The following is a 22,477-nucleotide window of genomic DNA, read 5'->3' on the forward strand; positions in this document are numbered from 1 at the left end:
CTAAACCATGTCCATATAAGGACTTTCCACACTGAATTTCCTTTCATCGCTCTCAGCAAACACAATGCTCTGTAAAGACGCACTCTTTTGCCTGAGAGCATGCGCAGCAAGATCCTCGAGCTATGACAATTGTGCCATCCTACAAAACAAGTTCAAACGCAATAAATTCCTTTATACACAGCCAGATTGCAGACTTCTGATTGGCCAGCTCTATATACCTTTATCTGCATTTTTATGCAGAGGCCGCTTGAACTGTAACGCACCTTTTCTTACTTTTATTGTATGCAAGTAGCCTATATATGATGAAATATTTAATCTGTATTTATGTATAAAATTTCACATCTCCCATCGTTTGTTTTTTCTTAAATTTAGAATAAAATTCAGTATGAAAGTTGATAATTTGTTCATGAAAAAGTTAGTGCTCAGATTTCCCACACAAATTCATGCATACCCATGGACCATGGTTAGTGAAATGAGACTCCTTGTGAGCTCAATTTAAAACATTTGGTCCTTAATTGACTGGTTAATTTTAATTAGGTTGTATTAAACCTGAGAGGCATATTAAACAGCCCTTAAAATAAAAATCGATTGTAGGTTTTGTGATGAAATTAGTGATAATATCATCACTGTCGATATTTACGCACTGGAGGCACTCTCAGTATTTGAGTACTCTATTTGACACATTATTATGAGATAATTAGCTGCATCCTTTTGTAGGGGACCATCAGCATGACGATTGGCTACGAGCCACCTGCTGGTGCTATGACAAATCCACAAGATCAACAAGATGGCAGCCTGGGCGGAAACACAGGTTAGCTGAGTGTGTGGCTCAGTGCTTTTCTGTTTGATCTTGTAATGGAGTGTTATCCAGATGACATGCTTGATGGTGTGTGAAATTAAGTTTAAAAATGAGGTGTAAAGAAATATATTTTTCAGATACTTTATGGTTCTATGTTGATTTCAGGAATCTGTGACGATAATTTTGAGAAAGACTTCAGCTTTGAATGTGTATTGCCGTGTTGCATGCGTGTATGTCTGATCTGACCCATGATGTGGTGCACTTATATATATTTTTTCTTTGTGGATGTGCACTGATCAGCTGAAGAGGGTGACGTAACTGATACTGGGTTACCGGGCGCTACATCCCCGGGTGAGCCTGGCCAGAAACTTCGGTCTAGGACAAGGAAACGTCATAATTTGGCCAACAAACCTCAAGATTTTCAGGTACAGCAGTGTCCTGTAGTCATCTTTACAAATGTCTCTTCCATTTTAAATGCTGACTGCAGCTGCTTATTATTCATTTAAAAATGTTATTTTTGTCAAAGATCCGTGTGCGGGTGATAGAGGGACGTCAGCTGCCTGGAAATAACATCAAACCTGTGGTTAAAGTCCATGTGTGTGGAGAAACACACAGAACTAGGATCAGGAAAGGAAATAACCCCTACTTTGATGAGGTACACAATTAATTATTACAATTTTTTTATTTTATTTTAATTTATTTACTATTATTTTAGTTATTTTAACACATTTTCTATCCTTAATTATACAATTCAATTAATGTACTATATTCTTATATAGCCTTCTGAAGTCAAAGTTGTCATTTTTGTGATCATATTCATTACTAATGTTCAATGGAATAAAATATTTGATATACTTCATGTTTAGGTGAACTGTTCTTTTAGAAATGTTTGGCTACATTGACACTGCAAGCCTTAGGGCCAGATTTACTAACAGCTTGCACCAGCGCAAACCCTCTTTTGGCGTTAGACTACTGTCAGGATTTACTAAAGATGCACTGAAAAATTAACGCTGAAAAGGTGTGGACACAGTTATTTTTTTGGCTGATCTTACTGCATAGATGCGTTTGTAGGAGTTTCCCTTTCAGACGCAAAATTTATGGGAGAAGAGTATTTAAATGAATCCTGGGAGGTGAATGTTACTAAGGTTTTATTGGTGTTTGCGCCATTATTTACCACCCAAAAAAGCACTAACTGGTAAATAGCGTTGGTCATTATGAAAATGATCCGGCTGCGTCAGTGGTCATTAATGTGCGTGTTTGACCGCTCACTTTTATTAAAATGTTCCCAATATAAGATTTAAATGTGAACTGATCACAGCTCTGAACTGAGCCGTATGCGCAAAAGAACAATAACAAGATGGCGCACAGCACACTGTCATGGACGTAAACATGGAGGACACTGAAATTAGTGTTTATGCATTCATTTATAAGCTGATGTGCTGCGGAGCCCCATGAATTCATGTACAGGCGACAAAGAGGATGAAGACCAGAATAAGAAAGAGAACAAAGTGTTCCTAGGTTATTGTTTTTTTTTTTTTTTTTTAAGGTTTCATGTTTTGCTTGTATAGAGTATACTGTCCCTCCACTGACTACTGTCACAGCTGTCTTCTATATTAACCGAGTGACCAGAGAACTACAGTAGAATCATTGGAGTGACCCCCGTCAGTGGAGAATTGTGACAAATGTCGATCTAGAGTGCACTGTAAACCCGAATAAGTTGGCAAAACTCAAAAACTGAGATGATCAGTTACACACATTTATTTAACTTAAAATTATCATGTGATCTCAACTTAAATATGTGTACCTGTTCTCATGCTCCACTCATCACCATCATGATAACCCACAAAACCCTAAAAGAAATGCTTCTAAATTAGCATAGCTAAACATTAAACAATACCCCATTTCCTGCTTAACATTAATCTTAATGCACAAAAAAACATAAAACTTACTCTCCCTTTTAAATGTCATGGCAAAGCATGCTGGGTAAGAGAAATCCCAGTCCAGTTTTAGTTACATTTAAGTTTGTCTAAATTAAGAGAAACAAGTTCATAACTCAAAACAACGAAACAATTTAGATTACTTAAAATGTGTCAGTTTTGTGAACTCAAAAGGAAAAAAAGCTTTAGATAGTCTTTAAAGCTTTAAATACATTTGATTGAACTGATTAGTTTAATTTAAACTTGCCCTACACAAACCAATTCATTATTTTGAGTGTTAGGGTTTGTTGTGTGCCGTAAAAGTCGCAAGAATTCCACAATGACTGCTCTGACTGTGGTTGCACTGCAAATTATCTGAACTGTATTGGATTTAGTACTACATATAAAAGTAGCCTAAATCAAAATCGAATAAATTCTTGGGCGAAAAAGTCTGATTTGAGCCACTTTTGCCTGCAGTCTAACTGTAGCCTTAGCATCTATTACTGAATTAATTTTTTTCTGTTACTGAATACTGTATGTGTCACTCTTTGCAGATGTTCTTTTTTAATGTCAACATGTTGCCCTCTGAACTTTTTGATGAAGTTGTAAGCTTCCGGGTAAGACAAAAGCTATTTTTGTGACCAGTTTTTCTTTCTTCTTTTTTTCATATTTATAATCTTACAAAATAAAGGCATCTGATGTATTGGATGTTATTATCGTGATGATGTTTTTCTTCTTTTCTGCAGGTGTATAACTCCTCTTCTTTTAGATCAGACTGTCTCATGGGGGAATTCAAGGTAATTTAGTAAAATCTTAGTAAAATCCAAAGTGTGCTTTTATTATACTAGATACACAGTGTAATTATTATTATTTTTTTATAGCTTGATATTGGCTATATCTATGATGAACCAGGTAATTATACTCAGAAAACAACAATTTTTACATCTGTAGTTGAAATTATCATTAATTTTTTTGTTTTTTTTTAAACCCCAGCTCACTGTATCATGAAGAAATGGGTTCTCCTGAGTGACCCAGATGACTCGAGCTCAGGAGCGAAGGGTTATATCAAAGTCAGCATGTTTGTGGTGGGAACAGGAGATGAACCGCCGGTATGTCCCCTGAAGTTTATAGCATTTTTGCACTGTAGATACACTATTGCAGAACATGATTTTTCCAAGTACAACATGTTCCAACATCTTTACCACGAGTTTACAGTTTAGGCTCACAGTCAGGTTTAGGGACTTCTACATCAGTGTGAATAAATTTATTTAATATTAGGTTGTTTGTTTTTGTTTTTTTTTACCTGTCATTTCCCTCTGATTTATTGGACAACTTAGTGGTTTTATGTTGAGGGGTAGGGATATGGTTAGGATACAATTCAGACAAAATCTGTTGACCCAGGAACAAGTCTAACTTGGCAATATCAGGATGTTCCACACTGCTACACTGTGTTTTAATAATTTTTTAATTTTTTAGTTTTTAAAATATGCAAAAAAAAGAGAATGCTGTCGTGTTTTTTCCCCTTTATTTTAGTGCTTTTTAGATTGCAAAACAAAAACATTTTATAATGACATAAACACTCACATTCACATATAGATAATCAACAGAAAGGAAAACGATACACACACATTCGCACACTTTTTTTGATCAAATTAAGGCCTCTGAGTTCAAGACACATCCACCAATACTCTCCTTGCATATCTTCTAAAAGTTTTCTATCTGTTTTTAATTCAATAAATATAAAAACTCCTTAATTTGTAACCTCATTTTATACAAGCTGTATAAACTGGCCGTATTGGTTTATGTCTGTTTGGCAGGTGGAAAGGAAGGAGCAGGACAGTGATAAAGATGACGTGGAGAGTAACTTGCTGCTGCCCGCTGGCGTCGCTCTCCGATGGGTTACTCTTAAACTCAAAGTGTATCGGGCTGAGGACGTCCCACAGAGTATGACTGTTATTGCTTATGCATTAAAGTAGCACATCAGTCAATCTTTGGTTGATATGATTTGGATTCTTTTGTTAGTCCAGGAAAGTGCCACACTGGGGATACTTTATTTGTTGAGCTAGCACATTGAGTCACTTCCTGATCTCTCAATGTGGTATCACACTAGCTTACACAAAACCGTTCTCTGCTATTAACTGTTGAGTCACTGGGACTTAGTTCCCTGATTCTAATGACTAATTAAGCTAATGACTGGGGAAAAAGAAATGGGTATTTGAAATTGGTATTTTTGTTCATGACCATACATAATGTTTGTGAGTTTAAAAAAAGGTTAAGTATGACTTGACCAGTAGATGTATTTGAAAATATTTAGCTGTAAATAAAATAAAGTGTATTTAATAAGTTTTACCAAATGGTTTCTTTTCAGTGGATGACTCTATAACCCAGACTTTAAAAGCTGCATTTGGGGGTCAAGAAAACAAAAAAAATCTAGTGGATCCATTTGTTGAGGCCTGGTTTGCTGGCAAAAAGGTACAGTCCACCCAGACATGCTGCACACACACACATTTGTTCTGCCTTTTTTCTGAACTAAATTTGCATACATTACAGCTCTGCACACAAATAATTGAGAAGAATGCAAACCCAGAGTGGAACCAGCAGCTCAATCTGCAGGTCAAGGTAATTGGCTGGATTGGGAAAGATTTGTTTTTGAACTTTATTAATTTGTTAGTTCCCTGAAGTTTGTAATTAGAAACACTTTTGACTTGTTTTACAGTTCCCATCCATGTGTGAAAGAATCAAGCTGACTGTATTTGACTGGTGAGCATAAGCGTGGTGGTAAAGGTGTATGGCCACAGCGGATAGGAACATATTAAATCTGTGTTGAGAGAATCCCCTGTGTTAGTCTTGGAATGTGAGCTGGGAGTCAAAGTTTGGTCAGTGTTTTGAGCAGGGAGGACACAGGCAGGCAGTGTGAGTCATAGCAGCACTGTCCCACCCTCTCCCACAATGCATTCCTCCCCATAAACCAGACTACAGCTGCTTGGGGAACAGTGGAAAAACTGAGAACTCCCCTAGCTGGACTGATTCAATGACACACTGGAACATTTAAGCTGACTCCCCCTCTTTCACAGGGATCGCCTCACTGGGAATGATGCCATAGGCACCACGTATTTGGATCTGTCCAAAATAGCATCCTCTGGTGGTGCAGTTGAAGGTATAAAATACAAAATACACTTTCACTTTTTTTTTTTTTAAATAATGGGGTCGTGTCCTGAAATTTTACTATAAAATTCAAAACATCTTTGATTCATCTTTGTTTGTTTTCTTTGTGATAGAGGATTATCCAGGAGATGAATATTCAGCAAATAAAGGTTGAATATCCGCGCTGATTCCAGATCTGCAATCCCTTGTGTCCAAACACACAATATCAGCTTTAAAGACAATTTTTAGTTAACATGCAATTCTTTTAAGTTTTATTAAACGGGTTATTCTCTCAAACAACTATATTCATATTGGTCTGAATGGATCTGGTACCCAAGGGGTTGCAGTTAATTTGGACTTGATAAATGCCTACGCATGCTTTCGAATTAACATAAGCATTAGAATTAACATAGTTTATGCTATTTTTGTCATGTTGTGCAATTTAACAAAAGTTAAACAATGCAATTTATGATAACCTTAATCACCTAAATAAAATGGCATGGCATGGCATAATTAAGCATCTGACTTCCATACGCTTGGAATAAATATTACTTTTTATTTATTTTTTTATGTTTTTGAAAAATGACTTGTGCTTACCAAGGCTGCATTTATTTTATTAAAAATGTGTGGAATATTATTACATTTAAAATAACTTTACTGTTTTAAAATGTTTAGTTTATTCCTATGACAAATGAATGTAAAGCATTACTAGTCTTTTCATCATTAGTTTTGCTGCTTTTTTGTGGAAACTGATACACTACCATTCAAAAGGTAATATTTTTATTTAATATATTTTTAATCATCAAGTATTTAGCATTTCTTTCAAAGGAATAAATTACATTTTGAAATGTGTTAGAAAAATGACTTGAACATTTATTTTAAATGTTAATAATATTTCTCAATACTGCTGCTTTGCTTTTTTTTTTTTTTTCAAAGCATAGACTCTTATTCCAAACTTGACCGGTAGTGTACGTCTGTTATTGTGAAAATATTTCAGTTGTGAATAATCATATTGTGAAACACTATGTAGTTGAAATCACAGCATGCATTTAATAAAATTGTGGATTTCTGTACATTTTAAAATGATTCGTAATAATTCATAATACTAATTTAAAGAGTACTGCTTTTGGGTTGAATTAACAAACATCACTCTAATGTCTGTCTAATAAAAATCATGTCACTGGGAACTTTTAATGTAATGTGTTATTCCACAGGAGAGACTGGGGAATCTGAAATGGGTTTCCTGCCTACTTTTGGGCCTTGCTATATATGTCTGTATGGCAGTCAGAGGGAGTTCTCAGGATTACCTGACCCATATGATGACCTTAATTTAGGAAAGGCAAGTGCAGATGATTTTGTTTCCATTCCCAATTAATAATAACAAAAAAAATTGTACAAAATTATTTTCAAATACGCTTCATGGTATGTGAATATTTGCAGGGAGAAGGGGCAGCTTATCGAGGGAGACTTCTTGTTGAACTCTCTACTCAACTTGATGGAAAGGCTGACAAGTCTGTGGAAGAAATATCAAGCGACGACGTCTTGGTTGTTCAGGTGTGGCTCTTTGAGTTTCCATACAGTGTAGTTTTTCAATCAAGTATTTATTTACAGCTTTGTGTTCTTTTCTTTGAATAGAAATACCAGCGCAGAAGGAAGTATTGTCTATGTGCAGTGTTTCATAGTGCGACTATGATCCAAGAACCTGGGGAGCCCATTCAGTTTGAAGTTAGCATTGGGAATTATGGCAACAAGATGGACCAAACGTGCAAACCTCTGGCTTCGACTACACAGTACAGCTGTGCTGTTTTTGATGGTGATGCACCGTTTGAAGTATTTGGTGTTTTTGAAAAAAGGATGTGTGGTATTGAGTTTTTTTCTTTGGTCCTTCCAGGTAATAATTACTACTACCTGCCATGGGGCAATACTAAGCCTGTGATTTCCATCACATCCTTTTGGGAGGATCTCAGTCATCGGTTAGACTCACTGAACATCATTCTATATATATCTAACCGCTTGGTAAGTGAATGTTTTGTATGACATTGAATTTAGAAGTCTGAGTTATCACTGTTTTTAGATTGTGAATGTTTAAAATGACTCCACAATCTGCTATTGAAGAGCTCATTGCACTGACAGATACATTAGTCTGGATTTGTCTGATCAGTGTGTTACCTTTGTTGGCGGTGGTCAAGGTTTGAATTCAACCGATGTCTGTGGTATAATTTTTGCAACAAACTCTGACATACTCTAATGTAAACATCCTTTATTAATCTGAAAATACCTCATAAAAAAGGTATAAATCATATACTATTGTGTGTTTATTAGCTTCGGCGAACCTACACACCAAGACCTTCAGACTCAGTGTTGGTGTCTGTTGGAGAAGTGTGAACATGACACTTATTTTTCATAAAATGTTAAATTCAACGGCCAACTTGATTGTCAGTGTTCATAAGAATCTGTCTATGTGGTGTGAATTGGCCTTATCAGTTGCAGCTACAATGTGACATGCATTTACAGGCCACTTGCCAGGTAAACATTTGCACACTGTTCTGACATGCACTTTTCATGCATTAAAAGTCTGCTAAAAATGTCACAGCACATAACTACTAAAGTAAGTTCTCTTTTGCATCTTTTGCATCTTGAATGCGTGTCTGTTTTAGATCCATGCATTTGGTCTTAAAGTCAAAAAGTGACCGTAAAGACAGCAATTATAATGTTACAAAAGACTGAAAATTAATGCTGTTCTTTTGAACTCTATTTATCAAATAAATGAAATGTAAATTTTTAAAATAAGTTATTTTGGTGACAGTTTGTTTTACAATCCTGTTTCCCATGTGCATGATATGTACATATTATAATAACTTAAAATTACAATAACCCTGAACCTACCCTTAAACCTAGCCTTAACCTATGTAGTTACCTTATATTACACAGTACTGGGTTAGGTAAGTGCACATACTATAAAAAAAATTGTTTTTTTTACTGTATTTTTTAAAATCCAATAAATGCAGCCTTGGTGCGCATAAGACTTAATTCAAAAACATTAACAAAACATCTGGTTGACCCCAAGCATTTGGTGTGTGTGAGAGTATATTTCTTTTTTTGTGCATCAAACTGGTTTAATAAAATTCCTCATTTTGCAGCAAACAAACCTCAATATGTTAAAGTATGCAGTACTGTCCAAAGCTACAGATGCAAGACTTGTAGAAATCTGGCTGAAGCTCATCAATCAGTTAATGGAAGATATCAGCAGGTAATGTCCACTTTAGTTCAGCAGTCATCAAGATGTCACTACATGTATTGCTATATGTTGTTTGTTGAAATGTGGGCGATATTCTTATATGTAGGGTAAAGAGAAAGGGTTTTATTTGTCATGCATGTCTTAACTAATACATACTACTGTGGCCTCAGTTTCAAAATTCCTGACCTGGAGGGGAAGCCCAATCTCACAGCCCTGGATATTCAGATAAAGAAGTTACGGGACAGTGCTTTTGAGAGCATCATGGAGGGGGCCAAGCATTTGTTTGAGGAGGCCACAGATGTTCAGAAGTGCTTGAGCATCATTGAGAGCTGGCTCGACAAACTCCAGCAACTTGCTGAGGAGGTATGTTTTTATTTTGTGAGCTATCATTATGTTTACAGTTTTTTGTTTTGTTTTTTAAACTAATCTATACTAATTAGTCAATTATGAATATACCAATATTAGATAATCCGTTTTTGCATGCTCATTTGCTGTGATCTCACTTAGTTAATCTCTAGACACAAATAACTTTGTATTCATTATTCATGCTGTACATTTAAAATGGCTAAATCAATTTTTCCAGTGCTTGGTTATTCTCTCATTGCCAGACCTTTTTTAAATTTATTTTTTTAACTTAAGAACCAAGATTATATGACATTATAAGCAAAAAAGAAAATGCTCAAATAATTGCATAGCAGTATCAGACTGAGCAGGATGTGTGTAGACTTTCTATCCATCTAAAAGCAAAACCTACTGATTATTTCACAGCTATAACTTAGAAAACAATGTGGAATACATTTTGTTTGTGGATATCAGGTTAAAATGCTACTATTCCAAAGATACCCAGATGGTTTACCATTTCCGGTCCAAATTTGAAGTATGGATCGATGGGCACTCTAACAGCTGATATTGCCCACAACCCATTTGAGTTGGACAAGGATTCGATTAGAACTACAAACGCGGTTAAAAAACTACAAACATGACGGATGTGCGAGTCAGACGGTTAAGTGGAAAAGTTTAGATAAAGAGGTTTGAGTGACCAATTATCAATATTTAACCTGAAAAAAAAAAAATTCAGTGTTGTCCACATTATATTTCACCTGCAGCAGCATTGTGAACTTTTTTTAATGACACGTTTGGCCATTAACTTTTAAATGCATCATTATATTTAAACTGCAAACACATGAGGAGAGTCTCTGACCCACAAAGACCCACACATGACAGATCAACGAGCGGCTACATTTCTCTCCGATACGGTAGGAGATTAAACTGAATGTGGAGGATTTGAGCTGTGACGAATGTGACGATGATTGACAGGGCAGATAAACGGTGACGGGATGCACGTAACTAAGCGACAGAGTCCATTAAAGATGGCGAAGTAGTATGTCCCGAAGCTTGCATACTTTTCTGCTACACACTCAAAAGTATATACCTTTTCTTCACAAAAAGAGTACATACTTTTAGGATGTAGGCGAATTGGGACGCAGCAATACTATAAACTTTAGCAGGTATGTTGAGGCAAGCTGGAGCTAAACTCTCCAGGACAGTGGCCCTCCAGGACCGACTTTGAACACCCCTGCTTTAGACATTAGAGACTAGTGCTCGATAAGATTTGTAATTTAGGTGCTAATTATTGTTATTCAGACTAATATAATAGAACTTAAATGAAATCACAATTAAACATAATTTTGTATCTTTTACCAAAGCCTCAGAACAGCATGCCTGATGTGATTATCTGGATGTTGAGAGGAGAGAAGAGGATCGCGTACACCCGCATCCCAGCCTATCAAGTACTCTATTCATCCTACTGTGAGCAGGCATGTGGTCAATACTGCGGGAAAACTCAGACTGTCTTTATGCAGGTATTGAGAGTTTGTACCATGCTGCTGTTCAAACATAAGGCATAAAACATGTTAAGCTTTCCTCTATGAAATGTACTGCACCTCATGGTGACTGTTTCCTGATAGTATCCCATGGACGACAAAAAAGGTTTGAAGATTCCCGTCCAGATTCGTGTGAACATGTGGCTTGGGCTGGCAACAGAAGAAAAGAAGTTCAATAATTATGCAGAGGGGGTGTTCAATGTATTCGCAGAACTGGTACTGAATTTTTCTTTATATAATGCTTTCGGGTCTGGAGAGATGCAGTTAAGTGTTTGGGGCTAATAATGTCAATTGTTTCATTTACAGTATGAGAACCAGGCTCAGGTTTTGGGCAAATGGGGCACCACCGGTCTACTAAATCGCAGCAAGTTCTCTGATGTCACAGGCAAAGTTAAGCTGAAGCAAGAGTACTTTATGCCCCCTGTTGGCTGGGAGTGGGAAGGTGATTGGCGGGTTGATCCAGAGAAAACGTGAGTTGTCCCCAACCCTCAGTACAAACATTAGGAAATGGGAAAATTATAATTTGATGTTTCCAAGTACTGTAACTATAATTAGGGGTAGACATTTAAACAGACTAGTAACTAGTGTTGTCAAAAATCTTTATTTTGATACATATCGATTCTGAAATTGTTAAAATACTGCAGAAAAGGTGTAACCATGATACCAGCTGCATCTTCTCACTCTCTTCTCTTCCTGTTCAATAGTGCTTGTATTGAGCATAATTTTACATAAAGCCACCTCAAAAGCAACTTATGAGTCACAAGTACCAAAATCAGTGGCTTAGTGTGCTTAAATGATCAAATACACACCAAATTTTGTCAAAATGGCCATCTTGGCGAGTTTTCAGGTAAACGCAGTGAGTTTTGGAACAAAATTAGTTGAGAGAAAAAGCGTGTTGTGTAATAGTATATTGGATCCGTGCATGAACTCTTAGTGGCAGCAGTCTATATACCTGTCAGGCATGTCAAAAGGATGACAAAAAAATAAAATCATGTTAATCAAAAGACAAAGACAATCACTCGCTGCTCTTAACTGAATTACTAATTGTAAGCATTAATCTGTATTTGATTTTTACAAAAAAGATATTTGTACAAATAAAAAAACTATTAAAAATATTTTACAAACCTTTTTATTTTATTTTTGCGGTGGTTTGCAATTTGTTTTTTTGTTCTTATTTTATCACTGAACTAAATGTACCAAAAAATGACAAGTAAAAAGTCAAAGATAACTTGTGCTACGTGTAAGCTATTGCAACAAAATTACGAGATGATAAAATATTGAATATCAATATTTGTCTGTATCATCAAAGTTAGAAATTGCAATATTGTGACAACACTGCTAGTAACACAGTGTTCTAAACTAAAGGCCTTTTTAAGTTGATAACTTTTCATAATAAGGTTTCTTTTGCTAACATTCAATTGACTTTAAACAATGTCATTATTTGGCAAGTCAATGAAAAATACTTCTAAAGCATTTATTAATCTTAGTTAATGTAAATTTAAATTTCATAATTTGCATGGACAACCACCACTCATTTCCTTCAGAAATGGTTATAAGTGTAGTCATTAAATTGTATTTGTATTGTGTGGATGGGTAGTCTGCTGACTGAGGCTGATGCTGGACACACAGAGTTTGTGGACGAGGTCTATGAGAATGAGACTCGATTCCCAGGAGGAGAATGGAAGCTTGCAGCGGAGCCTTACACTGATGTGGTAAAACATCTGACAAACTTTAGCTTCATGTGTAATCGTGATTTCTATTTGAACAGAATGGCACTAGTACTCGTACAGAAAAGTTTGTAATGTCTCTCAAAATGCCTTCTGTTCCTCATTTTTATCCTTTATTTACAGAATGGAGAAAAACTTCAGGGCCCTTCAGAGATTGAATGCCCACCTGGCTGGAAGTGGGAGGATAATTGGTCTTTTGATGGCAATCGGGCCGTAGATGAAAAAGGTGTGTCACCTTTTCTGGATCCTTGCACCCCCTGGTTTTCTTTCATTGTGAAAAATGTGATGTCAAACATGGCACACAGTATATAATGTCATATGGGTTTAAAAATGAAAATGACAGAATTTTTATTCTCAGGTCATCCAAATTAAATCTTTGTCAGGCAGTTATATGATGTTTATTTGTGAGTTTAGGTTGGGAATATGGTGTCACCATTCCACCTGATGATAAGCCTAAATCTTGGGTGGCAGCTGAGAAGATGTACCATGTTCATCGTCGCAGAAGAATGATCCGACCACGCAAAAAGATACCTGGTTTCAAAACAGCCAGTGATGCAAATGTATATATTGTCCATTTTTAAAAATATTTTCTCACATTGTGCCTTTATAAAATGCATTTTCTAATTGCCTGACATGCAGAAAAAGGATACAGGAGATGGGGAAGGTTGGGAATACTCCTCACTCATTGGCTGGAAGTTCCACAGGCAGCAGCGATCCTCTGACACTTTCCGCCGACGGCGCTGGAGAAGGAAGATGGCACCTGCTGATCGGGTTGGAGCCTCAGCCATTTTCAAACTGGAGGGGGCTCTGGTCAGCATCAAAGCTTCCCATTTCTTATGCTAATACTATCCTACTTTTTATTACCCGCATAATGAGATTTTCATCGTTGATTTGTTCGACAGGGAGTTGACATGGAATCTAAAGTTGATGAAAAAGACACCAAAGCAGAAACTTCAGTTCAGCAGTTTGGTGCAAACAGGCCAACTGTATCATGCACATTTGACCGTAAGTTCATTAAGGACTGAGATTCCAGAAATACCCCCTACCCACCAAATATCCATTTTATTAATATTTAAGTTAATAACATACAAGTTAACATGCATATTGACTTGTTTTTTCTTTCCTTTTTGCAGAACCCAACGCATACCACTTGAGAGTCTATGTTTACCAGGCCAGAAACCTTTCTGCTCTGGACAATGACAGCTTCTCAGGTTTTATAGCAGTTTTGATATTGCTGATTTGTTTGTAAATTAGAATTACCTGAAAAAATGCCCTGAATTTTTTTAAAAACTAAAATCATATTGGTTTAAATTGCAGATCCATATGTCCATGTGTCGTTCTTGCATCACAGCCAAACAACAGAGACAATTCAAAGCACCTTGAACCCGACATGGGATCAGACTCTTATATTTAAAAATGTGGAAATCTATGGTGATCCCCAGTCTCTCGCCCAGAATCCACCCAGAGTGGCTATGGAAATCTTTGACCGTGATCAAGTGGTGAGTCTGATAAATTTATGGTCTGACTTTACTCTTCTGATTTGACAATATCAGCTTCTCAGGATGCCTATTGCATTTTTAATAATAGTTTCCTATTTACAACACAGGATTATTATTATTATTATTTTTTTATGTATAACATATAAACGGAATTTGTAGATTATTGTTAAACCAGACAAATATTAGCTATTCTGTATATTTGACTTTTAGTATGCAATTGCCCCTACAGACACAGTGTGAATGATTTGCAATTTGTCCATCCTGTTAGGGTAAAGATGAAATGCTTGGCAGAAGTACATGTGTACCTTTGGTGAGGTTGACTCCAGGTGTGGATGGATCACCTAAACTCCTCTGGGAACCTGTAATTTACAAAAATACTCCTGCTGGGGAGGTTCTAGTGGCTGCAGAGCTTATATTGAAGACCAAGGTATGGCTCTTCATTTTAATTATTTAGGTGAACTATCCCTTTAATATGATTTTTTTTTTTAATGGTCATCACTCACCCTCAAGTTGTTCCAAACCTGTATGGGGTTCTTCTGCCGAACACAAAAGATTATATATATATTTTTAAGAAAGTTGGTAACCAGACAGTTGACGTTAGCCATTGACACATTTATTTAAAAAAACAAAAAAAACTTACTTTCTTCAAAATATATCTCCTTTTGTGATTACTTGTGACCTTGAGGGTGAGTAAATGGTGACAATTTTCATTTTGGGTTTAATTATCCCTTTGTTGGCTTCTCTGTTGTTCAAATAATATTCTGCTTAATTCTTTGTTGTTACTCTAGGGAAATGACACTGAACTTCCCCTTGCTCCTCCTAAACGAGGAGAAAAGCTCTATATGGTTCCTCAAGGAGTGCGTCCGGTGGTGCAGCTCACAGCTATAGAGGTCAGTTTCATCTCCATGTGTTATGTCCTTTTTGGGAGTTGTTTTAAAGGGGTCATATCATGCCGAATCAGTACATTATCTCTAGAGAGATTAAGGAAATTATTAACTTCCTCTCCTGTGTAAATAAAAGGCCATTTATTGAATAAAAACTTAAACAATATCTCTTCCGTTAATTTTCTAATATCACTGTAAAGCTGCTTTAAAACAATCTATATTGTGAAAAGCACTATATAAAATGAGGGTGCCTTGACTTGGTATTGGCAGGTTCTAGCATGGGGATTGCGTAACATGAAGACATATCAACTGGCTCCAGTTACATCGCCCAGTCTGGTGGTGGAGTGTGGAGGAGAGAGAGTTCTGACAGCGGTCATCAAAAACATGAAGAAGTGCCCTAATTTCCAAGGAAATGTCCTCTTCTTAAAAGTGGTGAGCATCCATCCCTACTCACTTGGAAAAGGCATAGTAATTCTTTAAAATAAATGCTCCTTGCTTTGCATTAGACGGCAAAATATCAATAACATTCAATAATGTTTGAATGTGCTTTTTCCAAATGCTTTTCTATGGCCATAGACCATTTGCCATCAACATCTTGTTTTGTATCTTTAGCTTCTACCCAAAGAAGAGATGTATGCTCCCCCTATAGTGCTGAAAGTCATCGACCACAGACCCTTTGGACGGAAACCTGTGGTGGGTCAGTGCACTATAAGTTCTCTTGAAGAGTTTCGGTGTGACCCTTATGCCATAGAGGCTGAAGTTGCCATGTCTTCAAAAGGTACATCACTTTTTACACATTTATGTTTACTGATTTATTGTAAGGGTGAGGTAATTACAGTGTATAAGGTGAGATATAATAATATTCTTTAAAGGGTACATAACAATTTCTGCCAGTCTCATGTTAAGTAGCTATTGTGTAGAAGTGCATCCTTCATATCTCCAAAGAGTCTTTAGTTATCATATTCATAAAAGACAGATACGCTGTACTGATTCTTTCTGAAAACAGCTGAGCTTGTGCAAGCGTGAAGTGGGCGGAGCTAAAGACACGCATTCACGTTTTTGTAATTGCATATTGAATTGAATAGATTTAAGTCTCTAATTCGCCTTAACACGGCTGATTTTTGTGTGCAGCCTTTGGAAAATTTATCAGCATAATTTTTTCTGCAGTGTCTTTGATGTCAGCTGTTTCAAGAGACCTCCATGTAAACATTGACGACGGCAGACAGCATCTTCTAGAAGCTCAGGTACTGTTACAATGTCACTTGGCTTTTCTAGGTTTAGGAACTTTAGTCTTACCACCTTGTGAGGGAAAAACGATATAATAGTGGTACACACATCTGTATGAATCTATTTTTAACTTTGTGAATTTCAGTATATGTATGGCATCTCAGCTGCTGTTGACAAAATGGGCACTCCTAGTCAACTTCAAGTATGTACAGTAAAAAGGCACTTAAATCAAAATGCCTGAATTTTGCAATTAAATGTAATTCAGAGTTAGTGTGTAATTTCTGTATTAGCACTAACGGTATCAAACTGATGCCATTCTGGTTGAGCCAGTGTGGTTATGTCCATCTGATCAGAAAACAGATCGCAGTTCTGTTTGGTACAAATAGAGGAAATTACACACTTTAACTCTAAAGTTTACCTTATACCTGCGCTCAGGCTGATTGTGTGAATCTTCTACTTCTATAGTTAGAAATGGGTTAAATTGAGGGATTATCTAATCAATATGTTGTGCTCCGAATTATCAATCTCATTTCCCTTTCAGGCTATTTTTTTGTACAGCTGATCTTCTAGTGAACATGATTTCACCAAGTACAACATGTTCCTGGATCAGCATCTGTTGTTAATCCTGGAAAAACATTCCAATCAACCAGTCAGATGCAGTTTACAATTTGTTTATGTCAAATTTAGGCTCACAAACAGGATTTGGTGCTTCAACATCAGTGTTATTCATCTATCATTTCCCTCTGATTTTAGGGATAAGTTATGGGTAGGGATAGGGATTTGGTGGCAGGAATGCACTTCTTCCAACAAAATATGTTGATCCAGGATCATGTCTTGCTTGGCAAGTTCACGATGATCCTTCTAAATTACATTGAAGTGTGCCATTTACACATTCAGTTTCTCTGCTTCCTTTCTGAATTCAGCATTCGAGTGTCTGCGTTCATGAGCAAATCAACTGTACCTTTAACTTACTAACGTTATCCTAATTATTAATTTAAAATGAACTCCCTTGTGTGTGCTATAGGCATTTAATAATGAAGTAAAAAATGACATAAACATGTACAATATATACCTTTGTCAATTTGCTATTTGAAATGTTTACATTCAGCACTTGAAATGCTACTTTACATTTCATGTTAGATTTTTACATATATTCTAGATAAAACAATTTATTTTAAAACCTGTTGCATGTTATGTTAATACAGTTGAGATTAGACTGAAACATTACATGTAAATAATATTCCATTTTAACAAATAGTAACTTTTTCTTCTTTTCTGTGTCCGTGTGTATGTGCGCAATTTCTGGTGTTTCAACAGCGTGAGAAGGTGAGTTCTGTGATTTTTAAGTTTACACACTTTCTACTTTAAATTTGGTCTTAGATAATGCTCTTAAATGATTTATCGTAACGCTATATTAACTCTATCATATCAAACTGTCCATTTTGTTAACCTTACAGGAGAAAGAGACTGTTGATTGGTGGAGTAAGTTTTATGCTTCGGTTGGACAGAGTGAGAAATGCCGCCCATATCTTGAGAACGGTTATGACACATTGGAAGTAAGTTCTGTCTAACGCAGCAGTGTAGATATGACTATTTAATTGTGTTTAATAAATACCTTAGATATGTTAGTAATGTTACTGGGTAGACTAATGCCGAGTTCAGACTGCACGATTTTCAAACTCGTCGGATCACTGTTCTTTTCACACTGCTTGACTATCTGGAGTAGTATTCAGTTGCTTCACACTGCACGATGGATCGGCAACAGATTTCACACTGCATGACTGAACATAAGGAAGAATCACAGATGACTCAGTCCGGTGCGCAAACTACGTTTCAAAACCAAACGCGCAAGAAGTGACAAGGAAACAACCCAAGATCATGCATACATCAGACCGGTGTTCTCCCTTGAGACTGGAATTTTTATTCAAAATACAAACTGCAGAAAGTTTGAGATCCAAATTGTATGTGTGCTGATTTGCAGCATAATAAAAATTATTAAGAAGGAGGAAATAGTTGGGGAGATGCAGGGATCAAGGATTGTGTTCCGCAAGGAGAGAGAATTTTGCAATGCGCTGCTGTTGCGGCTGGTCAAGCAAATGTTTGTGCTTTGTTTCTGTTTGATTTAATTGTAACTATATCTATTAAAATACTGATATTCTGGTCTATAACTCCTCCCTGAACCTCCTGCTGCCCTGTATCTTGCTCTCTGATTGGCTGTAGGTCATCGCAGATGTAATTTTCAGTCAGGACACATTTCACACAGCAGGATTTTGAATCGCCGAATGTCGGCAACTCGCCTGATCGCGTCTTTTGATAACTCGCACTGCGTGATTGTCACTCACATGCACAAGCACCGATTTGCCTATGATTTCGGGCATTTGTCTGTGATTTCTCACAACCTGTCAGCGAGTGAAAATCTGGGCTAAAATTGGGAAGTGTGAATTCTGCATAGGGCTTTCAAAACAAGTAGTCTCCACAACTTGTGTTGTTCTTCTCAACATGTACATTTGCTTTGTAAGGAACACATTTTCGTTATTATAGGGTTATGTTAGATATCTTAAGGTGTTATTCATTGGAAATCATGACGTCCTGCCCTAGCTTTCCTCAGTGTGTTCATGAGAAGTACAGATGTCTGATTTGTGAACCAATTTGATCTTTTAAACCTGATCTTTTCAATTAATTAGTTGGTCCAACTCTCAAAACCTGGACTGATTAAACACTAGAATACACTGAACAACTTTTAAAATCTGAACATATTTTAAAACACTAGGTATCATACATATGCTGACTTTGTAAATAGTTACAGAGAAAAAATTGGGCATCGCACACTACCAGACTTTCAATTTCAAAACCGCATACTTGTGCAAAAACACCTGCCTTGATGCTAGAAGACAGCTGGAAAAAAAATACGCTCTATATATCAACGATATCCTCCAACTGGATGAAATTAAACTTTGAAGAGAAATCTTGACCATCTATGACCATCACACACTACACAATTTTTCTGTTAAAATCTGTCAACACACACATGCAGACTGACCCTGACTTTGGCAAGTAGCGCCAACTTGTCCAGATTGTAAACCTGGGATGAAGTTGTGTAGTGTATTCCAGCCTTAAGTTCATTGATTTAATGATCTGAATAAGTGGTTAACAACTCACTGGAGATAAAGACTTTCAGTGAATAACATCTTTAGATATGTGTGAGGAACACACCACAATTTTTGTATTTGACTTGAGAATACTTGAATCCACAAACGTTCAATTTTGAGTTCTTGTATTTAGTAATCGTTACGATGTTCTTTTCTGTCGGTTTTCATAGGTGTATGACCAGGAGCTTGAAAGCGTAAAGGAATTCATGGGTCTTACTGATTTCTGCAAAACCTTCAAATTGCAGCGTGGGAAGAAGGAAAGTGATGATGATCCCGCTGTAGTTGGAGAATTCAAGGCGAGATGTTTTATTAATTTGGTCTAAAATTGGATGGATTTGATGCTACTAAACCCTACTTTTTTGTTGAATATTCTGTATCAATTGGATGTCATATTATAAAATCAAAGTAAAATGGTTGAAAACAGCTTTTCATGTTGACATGTATTTTTTTTTTTTACATAATTGGAAGGTAATGCCACATTTCAGCAGCATTAGCATAAATCCTTCTAACATGCTGATTCTAATTCTAATAATTTCAATTAATTGTTTTCAGGGCTCCTTTAAGGTCTACCCATTGCCAGATGATCCAGGGGTGGCTCCTCCGCCACGTCAGTTTAGAGAGCTGCCCGACAGCGTGTCTCAGGAGTGTGTGGTCAGAATCTATGTGGTTCAAGCCATTGACCTGCAACCCAAAGACAACAATGGCAAAGTACTTTTATCGTTTATCATTTGTTGACTTCCTTTTAAGAAGTGAGAAGAAAAAGCAAAGCTCCTTTTTCTTTTTCAGTGTGACCCATACATCAAAATCTCCTTGGGGAAAAAGACTGTTGATGACAGAGACAATTATGTACCATATACACTCAACCCAGTGATGGGCAGGTAATGCCATTGTCTGAATGCATGATAAACCTCAATAAATCTGTCAAGCTGTTGAAGAGGATTGACCGATAAACGTTTTCTATTCTCTCATCAGAATGTTTGAAATCACATGCTTCCTCCCACAAGACAAAGACCTGAAAATTGCCGTCTATGACTTCGATTTGCTAAGCCGTGATGAGAAAGTCGGGGAGACTGTGATTGACTTGGAAAACCGCTTCCTTTCTCACTTCGGTTCCTACTGTGGTTTACCCCAGACATACTGCATGTGAGACCCATACAATATACTGTATTGTCATGCAAACTTAGTATTTTTATCAAGGACAACCGTAAAGACATGAGTTAACTAATGTATTATTCATTAAACAGTTCTGGACCAAACCAGTGGCGCGATCAGCTCAAGCCATCTCAGATTCTTGAACATCATGCCCGTTGCAAAGGGTTGAGTCCACCCAGGAGTGAAGACAATGGAAATACTTTATCCTTTGGTGGTCGATTGTATTGCCTCTCTGACTTTGGTGATTTTAAGAGCTATTTGTTCTTTTGAACACCATCATGGTGGCTTGACAAACTGTTGATGTGTTTGTACCTTAAAAGCTGTTTGAAACTTCTAGTCAGTGCTTTGTCAAGCCAACATTCAAAGTTGTCTAGTTATATCTTGTATGTATGCATTTTAGAAGCGAACAAGGAGATTCACGAACACCTGGGTCCGCCAAGGGAACGGATCGCTCTGCACGTCCTCAGAACTCAAGGCCTAGTTCCAGAGCATGTTGAAACCAGAACTCTTTACAGTAGCTTCCAACCGACTCTCCCGCAGGTGTGAGGCTGGTTTTCCTGTGGTATACTTTTATATACCCTTTTTATTTATTTATCTGAAAGCAAGCTCAAAACACTGCTTTTATCTGTTTTAAAGGGAAAACTCCAGATGTGGGTTGACATTTTCCCCAAAAGCCTTGGGCCTCCTGGACCTCCTTTTGACATATCTCCACGAAAAGCAAAAAAGTGAAGAAATTGATTCTCACATTTATGCTTCTATGTTGATCGACGATACTCATGTTGATTCTTTTTATTAGATACTTTCTGCGTGCCATTGTTTGGAACACGACTGATGTAATTTTGGATGAAACCAGCATTACTGGCGAGAATATGAGTGATGTCTATGTAAAGGGGTACGTAAAATATATATTAAGGCAAGACACTATAGGCAAAACTATTTTGTTGATGATTAGCCTATTTTGCTTTCATAAGATGTCTTATATAAACATCCAAAATACACATCAATTTATTTATTTTTTTATTCATTTTCTTTATATAGTTTTGACTAGATTCCAATAACCATACTTTCTTTTAATCATACCTTATCGGTTTCTCAACAAAAGAAAAGGCAATAGGCCAGAATTCTCCACTTCAGTAGCACTTACTTACACCAAACATACAAAAAAACTGTACTAAAACCCCATCCTTTCTGAGAGCATATTCTGCTCTGATTGGCACAGTCTGTTGTGATTGGTCTATCGCTTACAGCGTGTTTCGGAAACAGCCATTACCAATTCTGCATTTCAGCTCTGGAGTGGATTTACTTCTCTTTCAAAGTGGATTTGCTTCTATAGCACAGAACAGTCTTCTCAACATGTCTGTAACAAGAAACTCCTCCAGTCCTCAGATACTACACTTACATTTTGCAGTGTATATTTATGCATGTTGCAGACGCTTTTATCCAAAGCGACTTGTATTGCATTTTAAGGTACACTTACAATTCTTGCTTTCCCTGGGAATCGAACCCATGGCATTGGCGTTGCTAGCGTCACGCTCTACTGGCTGAGCTACAGGAAAGCCTACTACAGTGTTTGAGGGCGAATCAAAGTAGACATTGTCTGCAGGCAGCCAATGAGGACCTTAAGCTGGCATTATGCCAATATGTTGCAAACCTATGAAGATTTAAAGGTGCAGTGTGGAATATTTATGAGGATCTATTGACAGGAATGCAATATAGTATAAATAAATGTTTGCAGTGATGTATAAAGGCCTTGTATAATGAATTATGTTTTTATTACCTTAGGCTTAGAATGAGCCATTTTTATCTACACACACCGCGGGTCCCCTTACAGAGAAGTCATTTTGTGCGTCGTGTTTTTA

The 22,477-nt window shown here is 36.8% G+C and overlaps 1 protein-coding gene across 1 annotated transcript in view; it reads left to right on the forward strand.

Moving 5' to 3' along the window:
- Positions 1–22,477, forward strand: part of myof (myoferlin) — a 36,599-nt gene that overhangs the window by 6,888 nt on the left and 7,234 nt on the right. The window contains exons 5-49 of the mRNA XM_067429631.1: positions 718–811; positions 1,100–1,224; positions 1,326–1,454; positions 3,270–3,332; positions 3,462–3,512; positions 3,597–3,627; positions 3,709–3,824; positions 4,533–4,659; positions 5,084–5,187; positions 5,266–5,334; positions 5,432–5,475; positions 5,790–5,872; positions 5,994–6,029; positions 7,074–7,202; positions 7,304–7,413; positions 7,495–7,672; positions 7,751–7,875; positions 9,000–9,109; positions 9,268–9,460; positions 10,804–10,959; positions 11,065–11,196; positions 11,287–11,450; positions 12,578–12,692; positions 12,831–12,933; positions 13,122–13,267; positions 13,347–13,517; positions 13,610–13,712; positions 13,841–13,918; positions 14,025–14,206; positions 14,475–14,633; positions 14,995–15,096; positions 15,361–15,522; positions 15,703–15,868; positions 16,258–16,334; positions 16,463–16,519; positions 17,635–17,643; positions 17,775–17,873; positions 19,637–19,762; positions 20,019–20,174; positions 20,253–20,344; positions 20,439–20,609; positions 20,711–20,859; positions 21,019–21,158; positions 21,255–21,343; positions 21,415–21,510. Coding sequence (XP_067285732.1) covers positions 718–811; positions 1,100–1,224; positions 1,326–1,454; positions 3,270–3,332; positions 3,462–3,512; positions 3,597–3,627; positions 3,709–3,824; positions 4,533–4,659; positions 5,084–5,187; positions 5,266–5,334; positions 5,432–5,475; positions 5,790–5,872; positions 5,994–6,029; positions 7,074–7,202; positions 7,304–7,413; positions 7,495–7,672; positions 7,751–7,875; positions 9,000–9,109; positions 9,268–9,460; positions 10,804–10,959; positions 11,065–11,196; positions 11,287–11,450; positions 12,578–12,692; positions 12,831–12,933; positions 13,122–13,267; positions 13,347–13,517; positions 13,610–13,712; positions 13,841–13,918; positions 14,025–14,206; positions 14,475–14,633; positions 14,995–15,096; positions 15,361–15,522; positions 15,703–15,868; positions 16,258–16,334; positions 16,463–16,519; positions 17,635–17,643; positions 17,775–17,873; positions 19,637–19,762; positions 20,019–20,174; positions 20,253–20,344; positions 20,439–20,609; positions 20,711–20,859; positions 21,019–21,158; positions 21,255–21,343; positions 21,415–21,510 — 5,117 coding nt within the window. The remainder of the gene's footprint in view (positions 1–717; positions 812–1,099; positions 1,225–1,325; positions 1,455–3,269; positions 3,333–3,461; positions 3,513–3,596; positions 3,628–3,708; positions 3,825–4,532; positions 4,660–5,083; positions 5,188–5,265; positions 5,335–5,431; positions 5,476–5,789; positions 5,873–5,993; positions 6,030–7,073; positions 7,203–7,303; positions 7,414–7,494; positions 7,673–7,750; positions 7,876–8,999; positions 9,110–9,267; positions 9,461–10,803; positions 10,960–11,064; positions 11,197–11,286; positions 11,451–12,577; positions 12,693–12,830; positions 12,934–13,121; positions 13,268–13,346; positions 13,518–13,609; positions 13,713–13,840; positions 13,919–14,024; positions 14,207–14,474; positions 14,634–14,994; positions 15,097–15,360; positions 15,523–15,702; positions 15,869–16,257; positions 16,335–16,462; positions 16,520–17,634; positions 17,644–17,774; positions 17,874–19,636; positions 19,763–20,018; positions 20,175–20,252; positions 20,345–20,438; positions 20,610–20,710; positions 20,860–21,018; positions 21,159–21,254; positions 21,344–21,414; positions 21,511–22,477) is intronic.

This window comes from Pseudorasbora parva, chromosome 21, assembly GCF_024679245.1.
Source record: "Pseudorasbora parva isolate DD20220531a chromosome 21, ASM2467924v1, whole genome shotgun sequence".
Taxonomy (NCBI): Eukaryota; Metazoa; Chordata; class Actinopteri; order Cypriniformes; family Gobionidae; genus Pseudorasbora; species Pseudorasbora parva.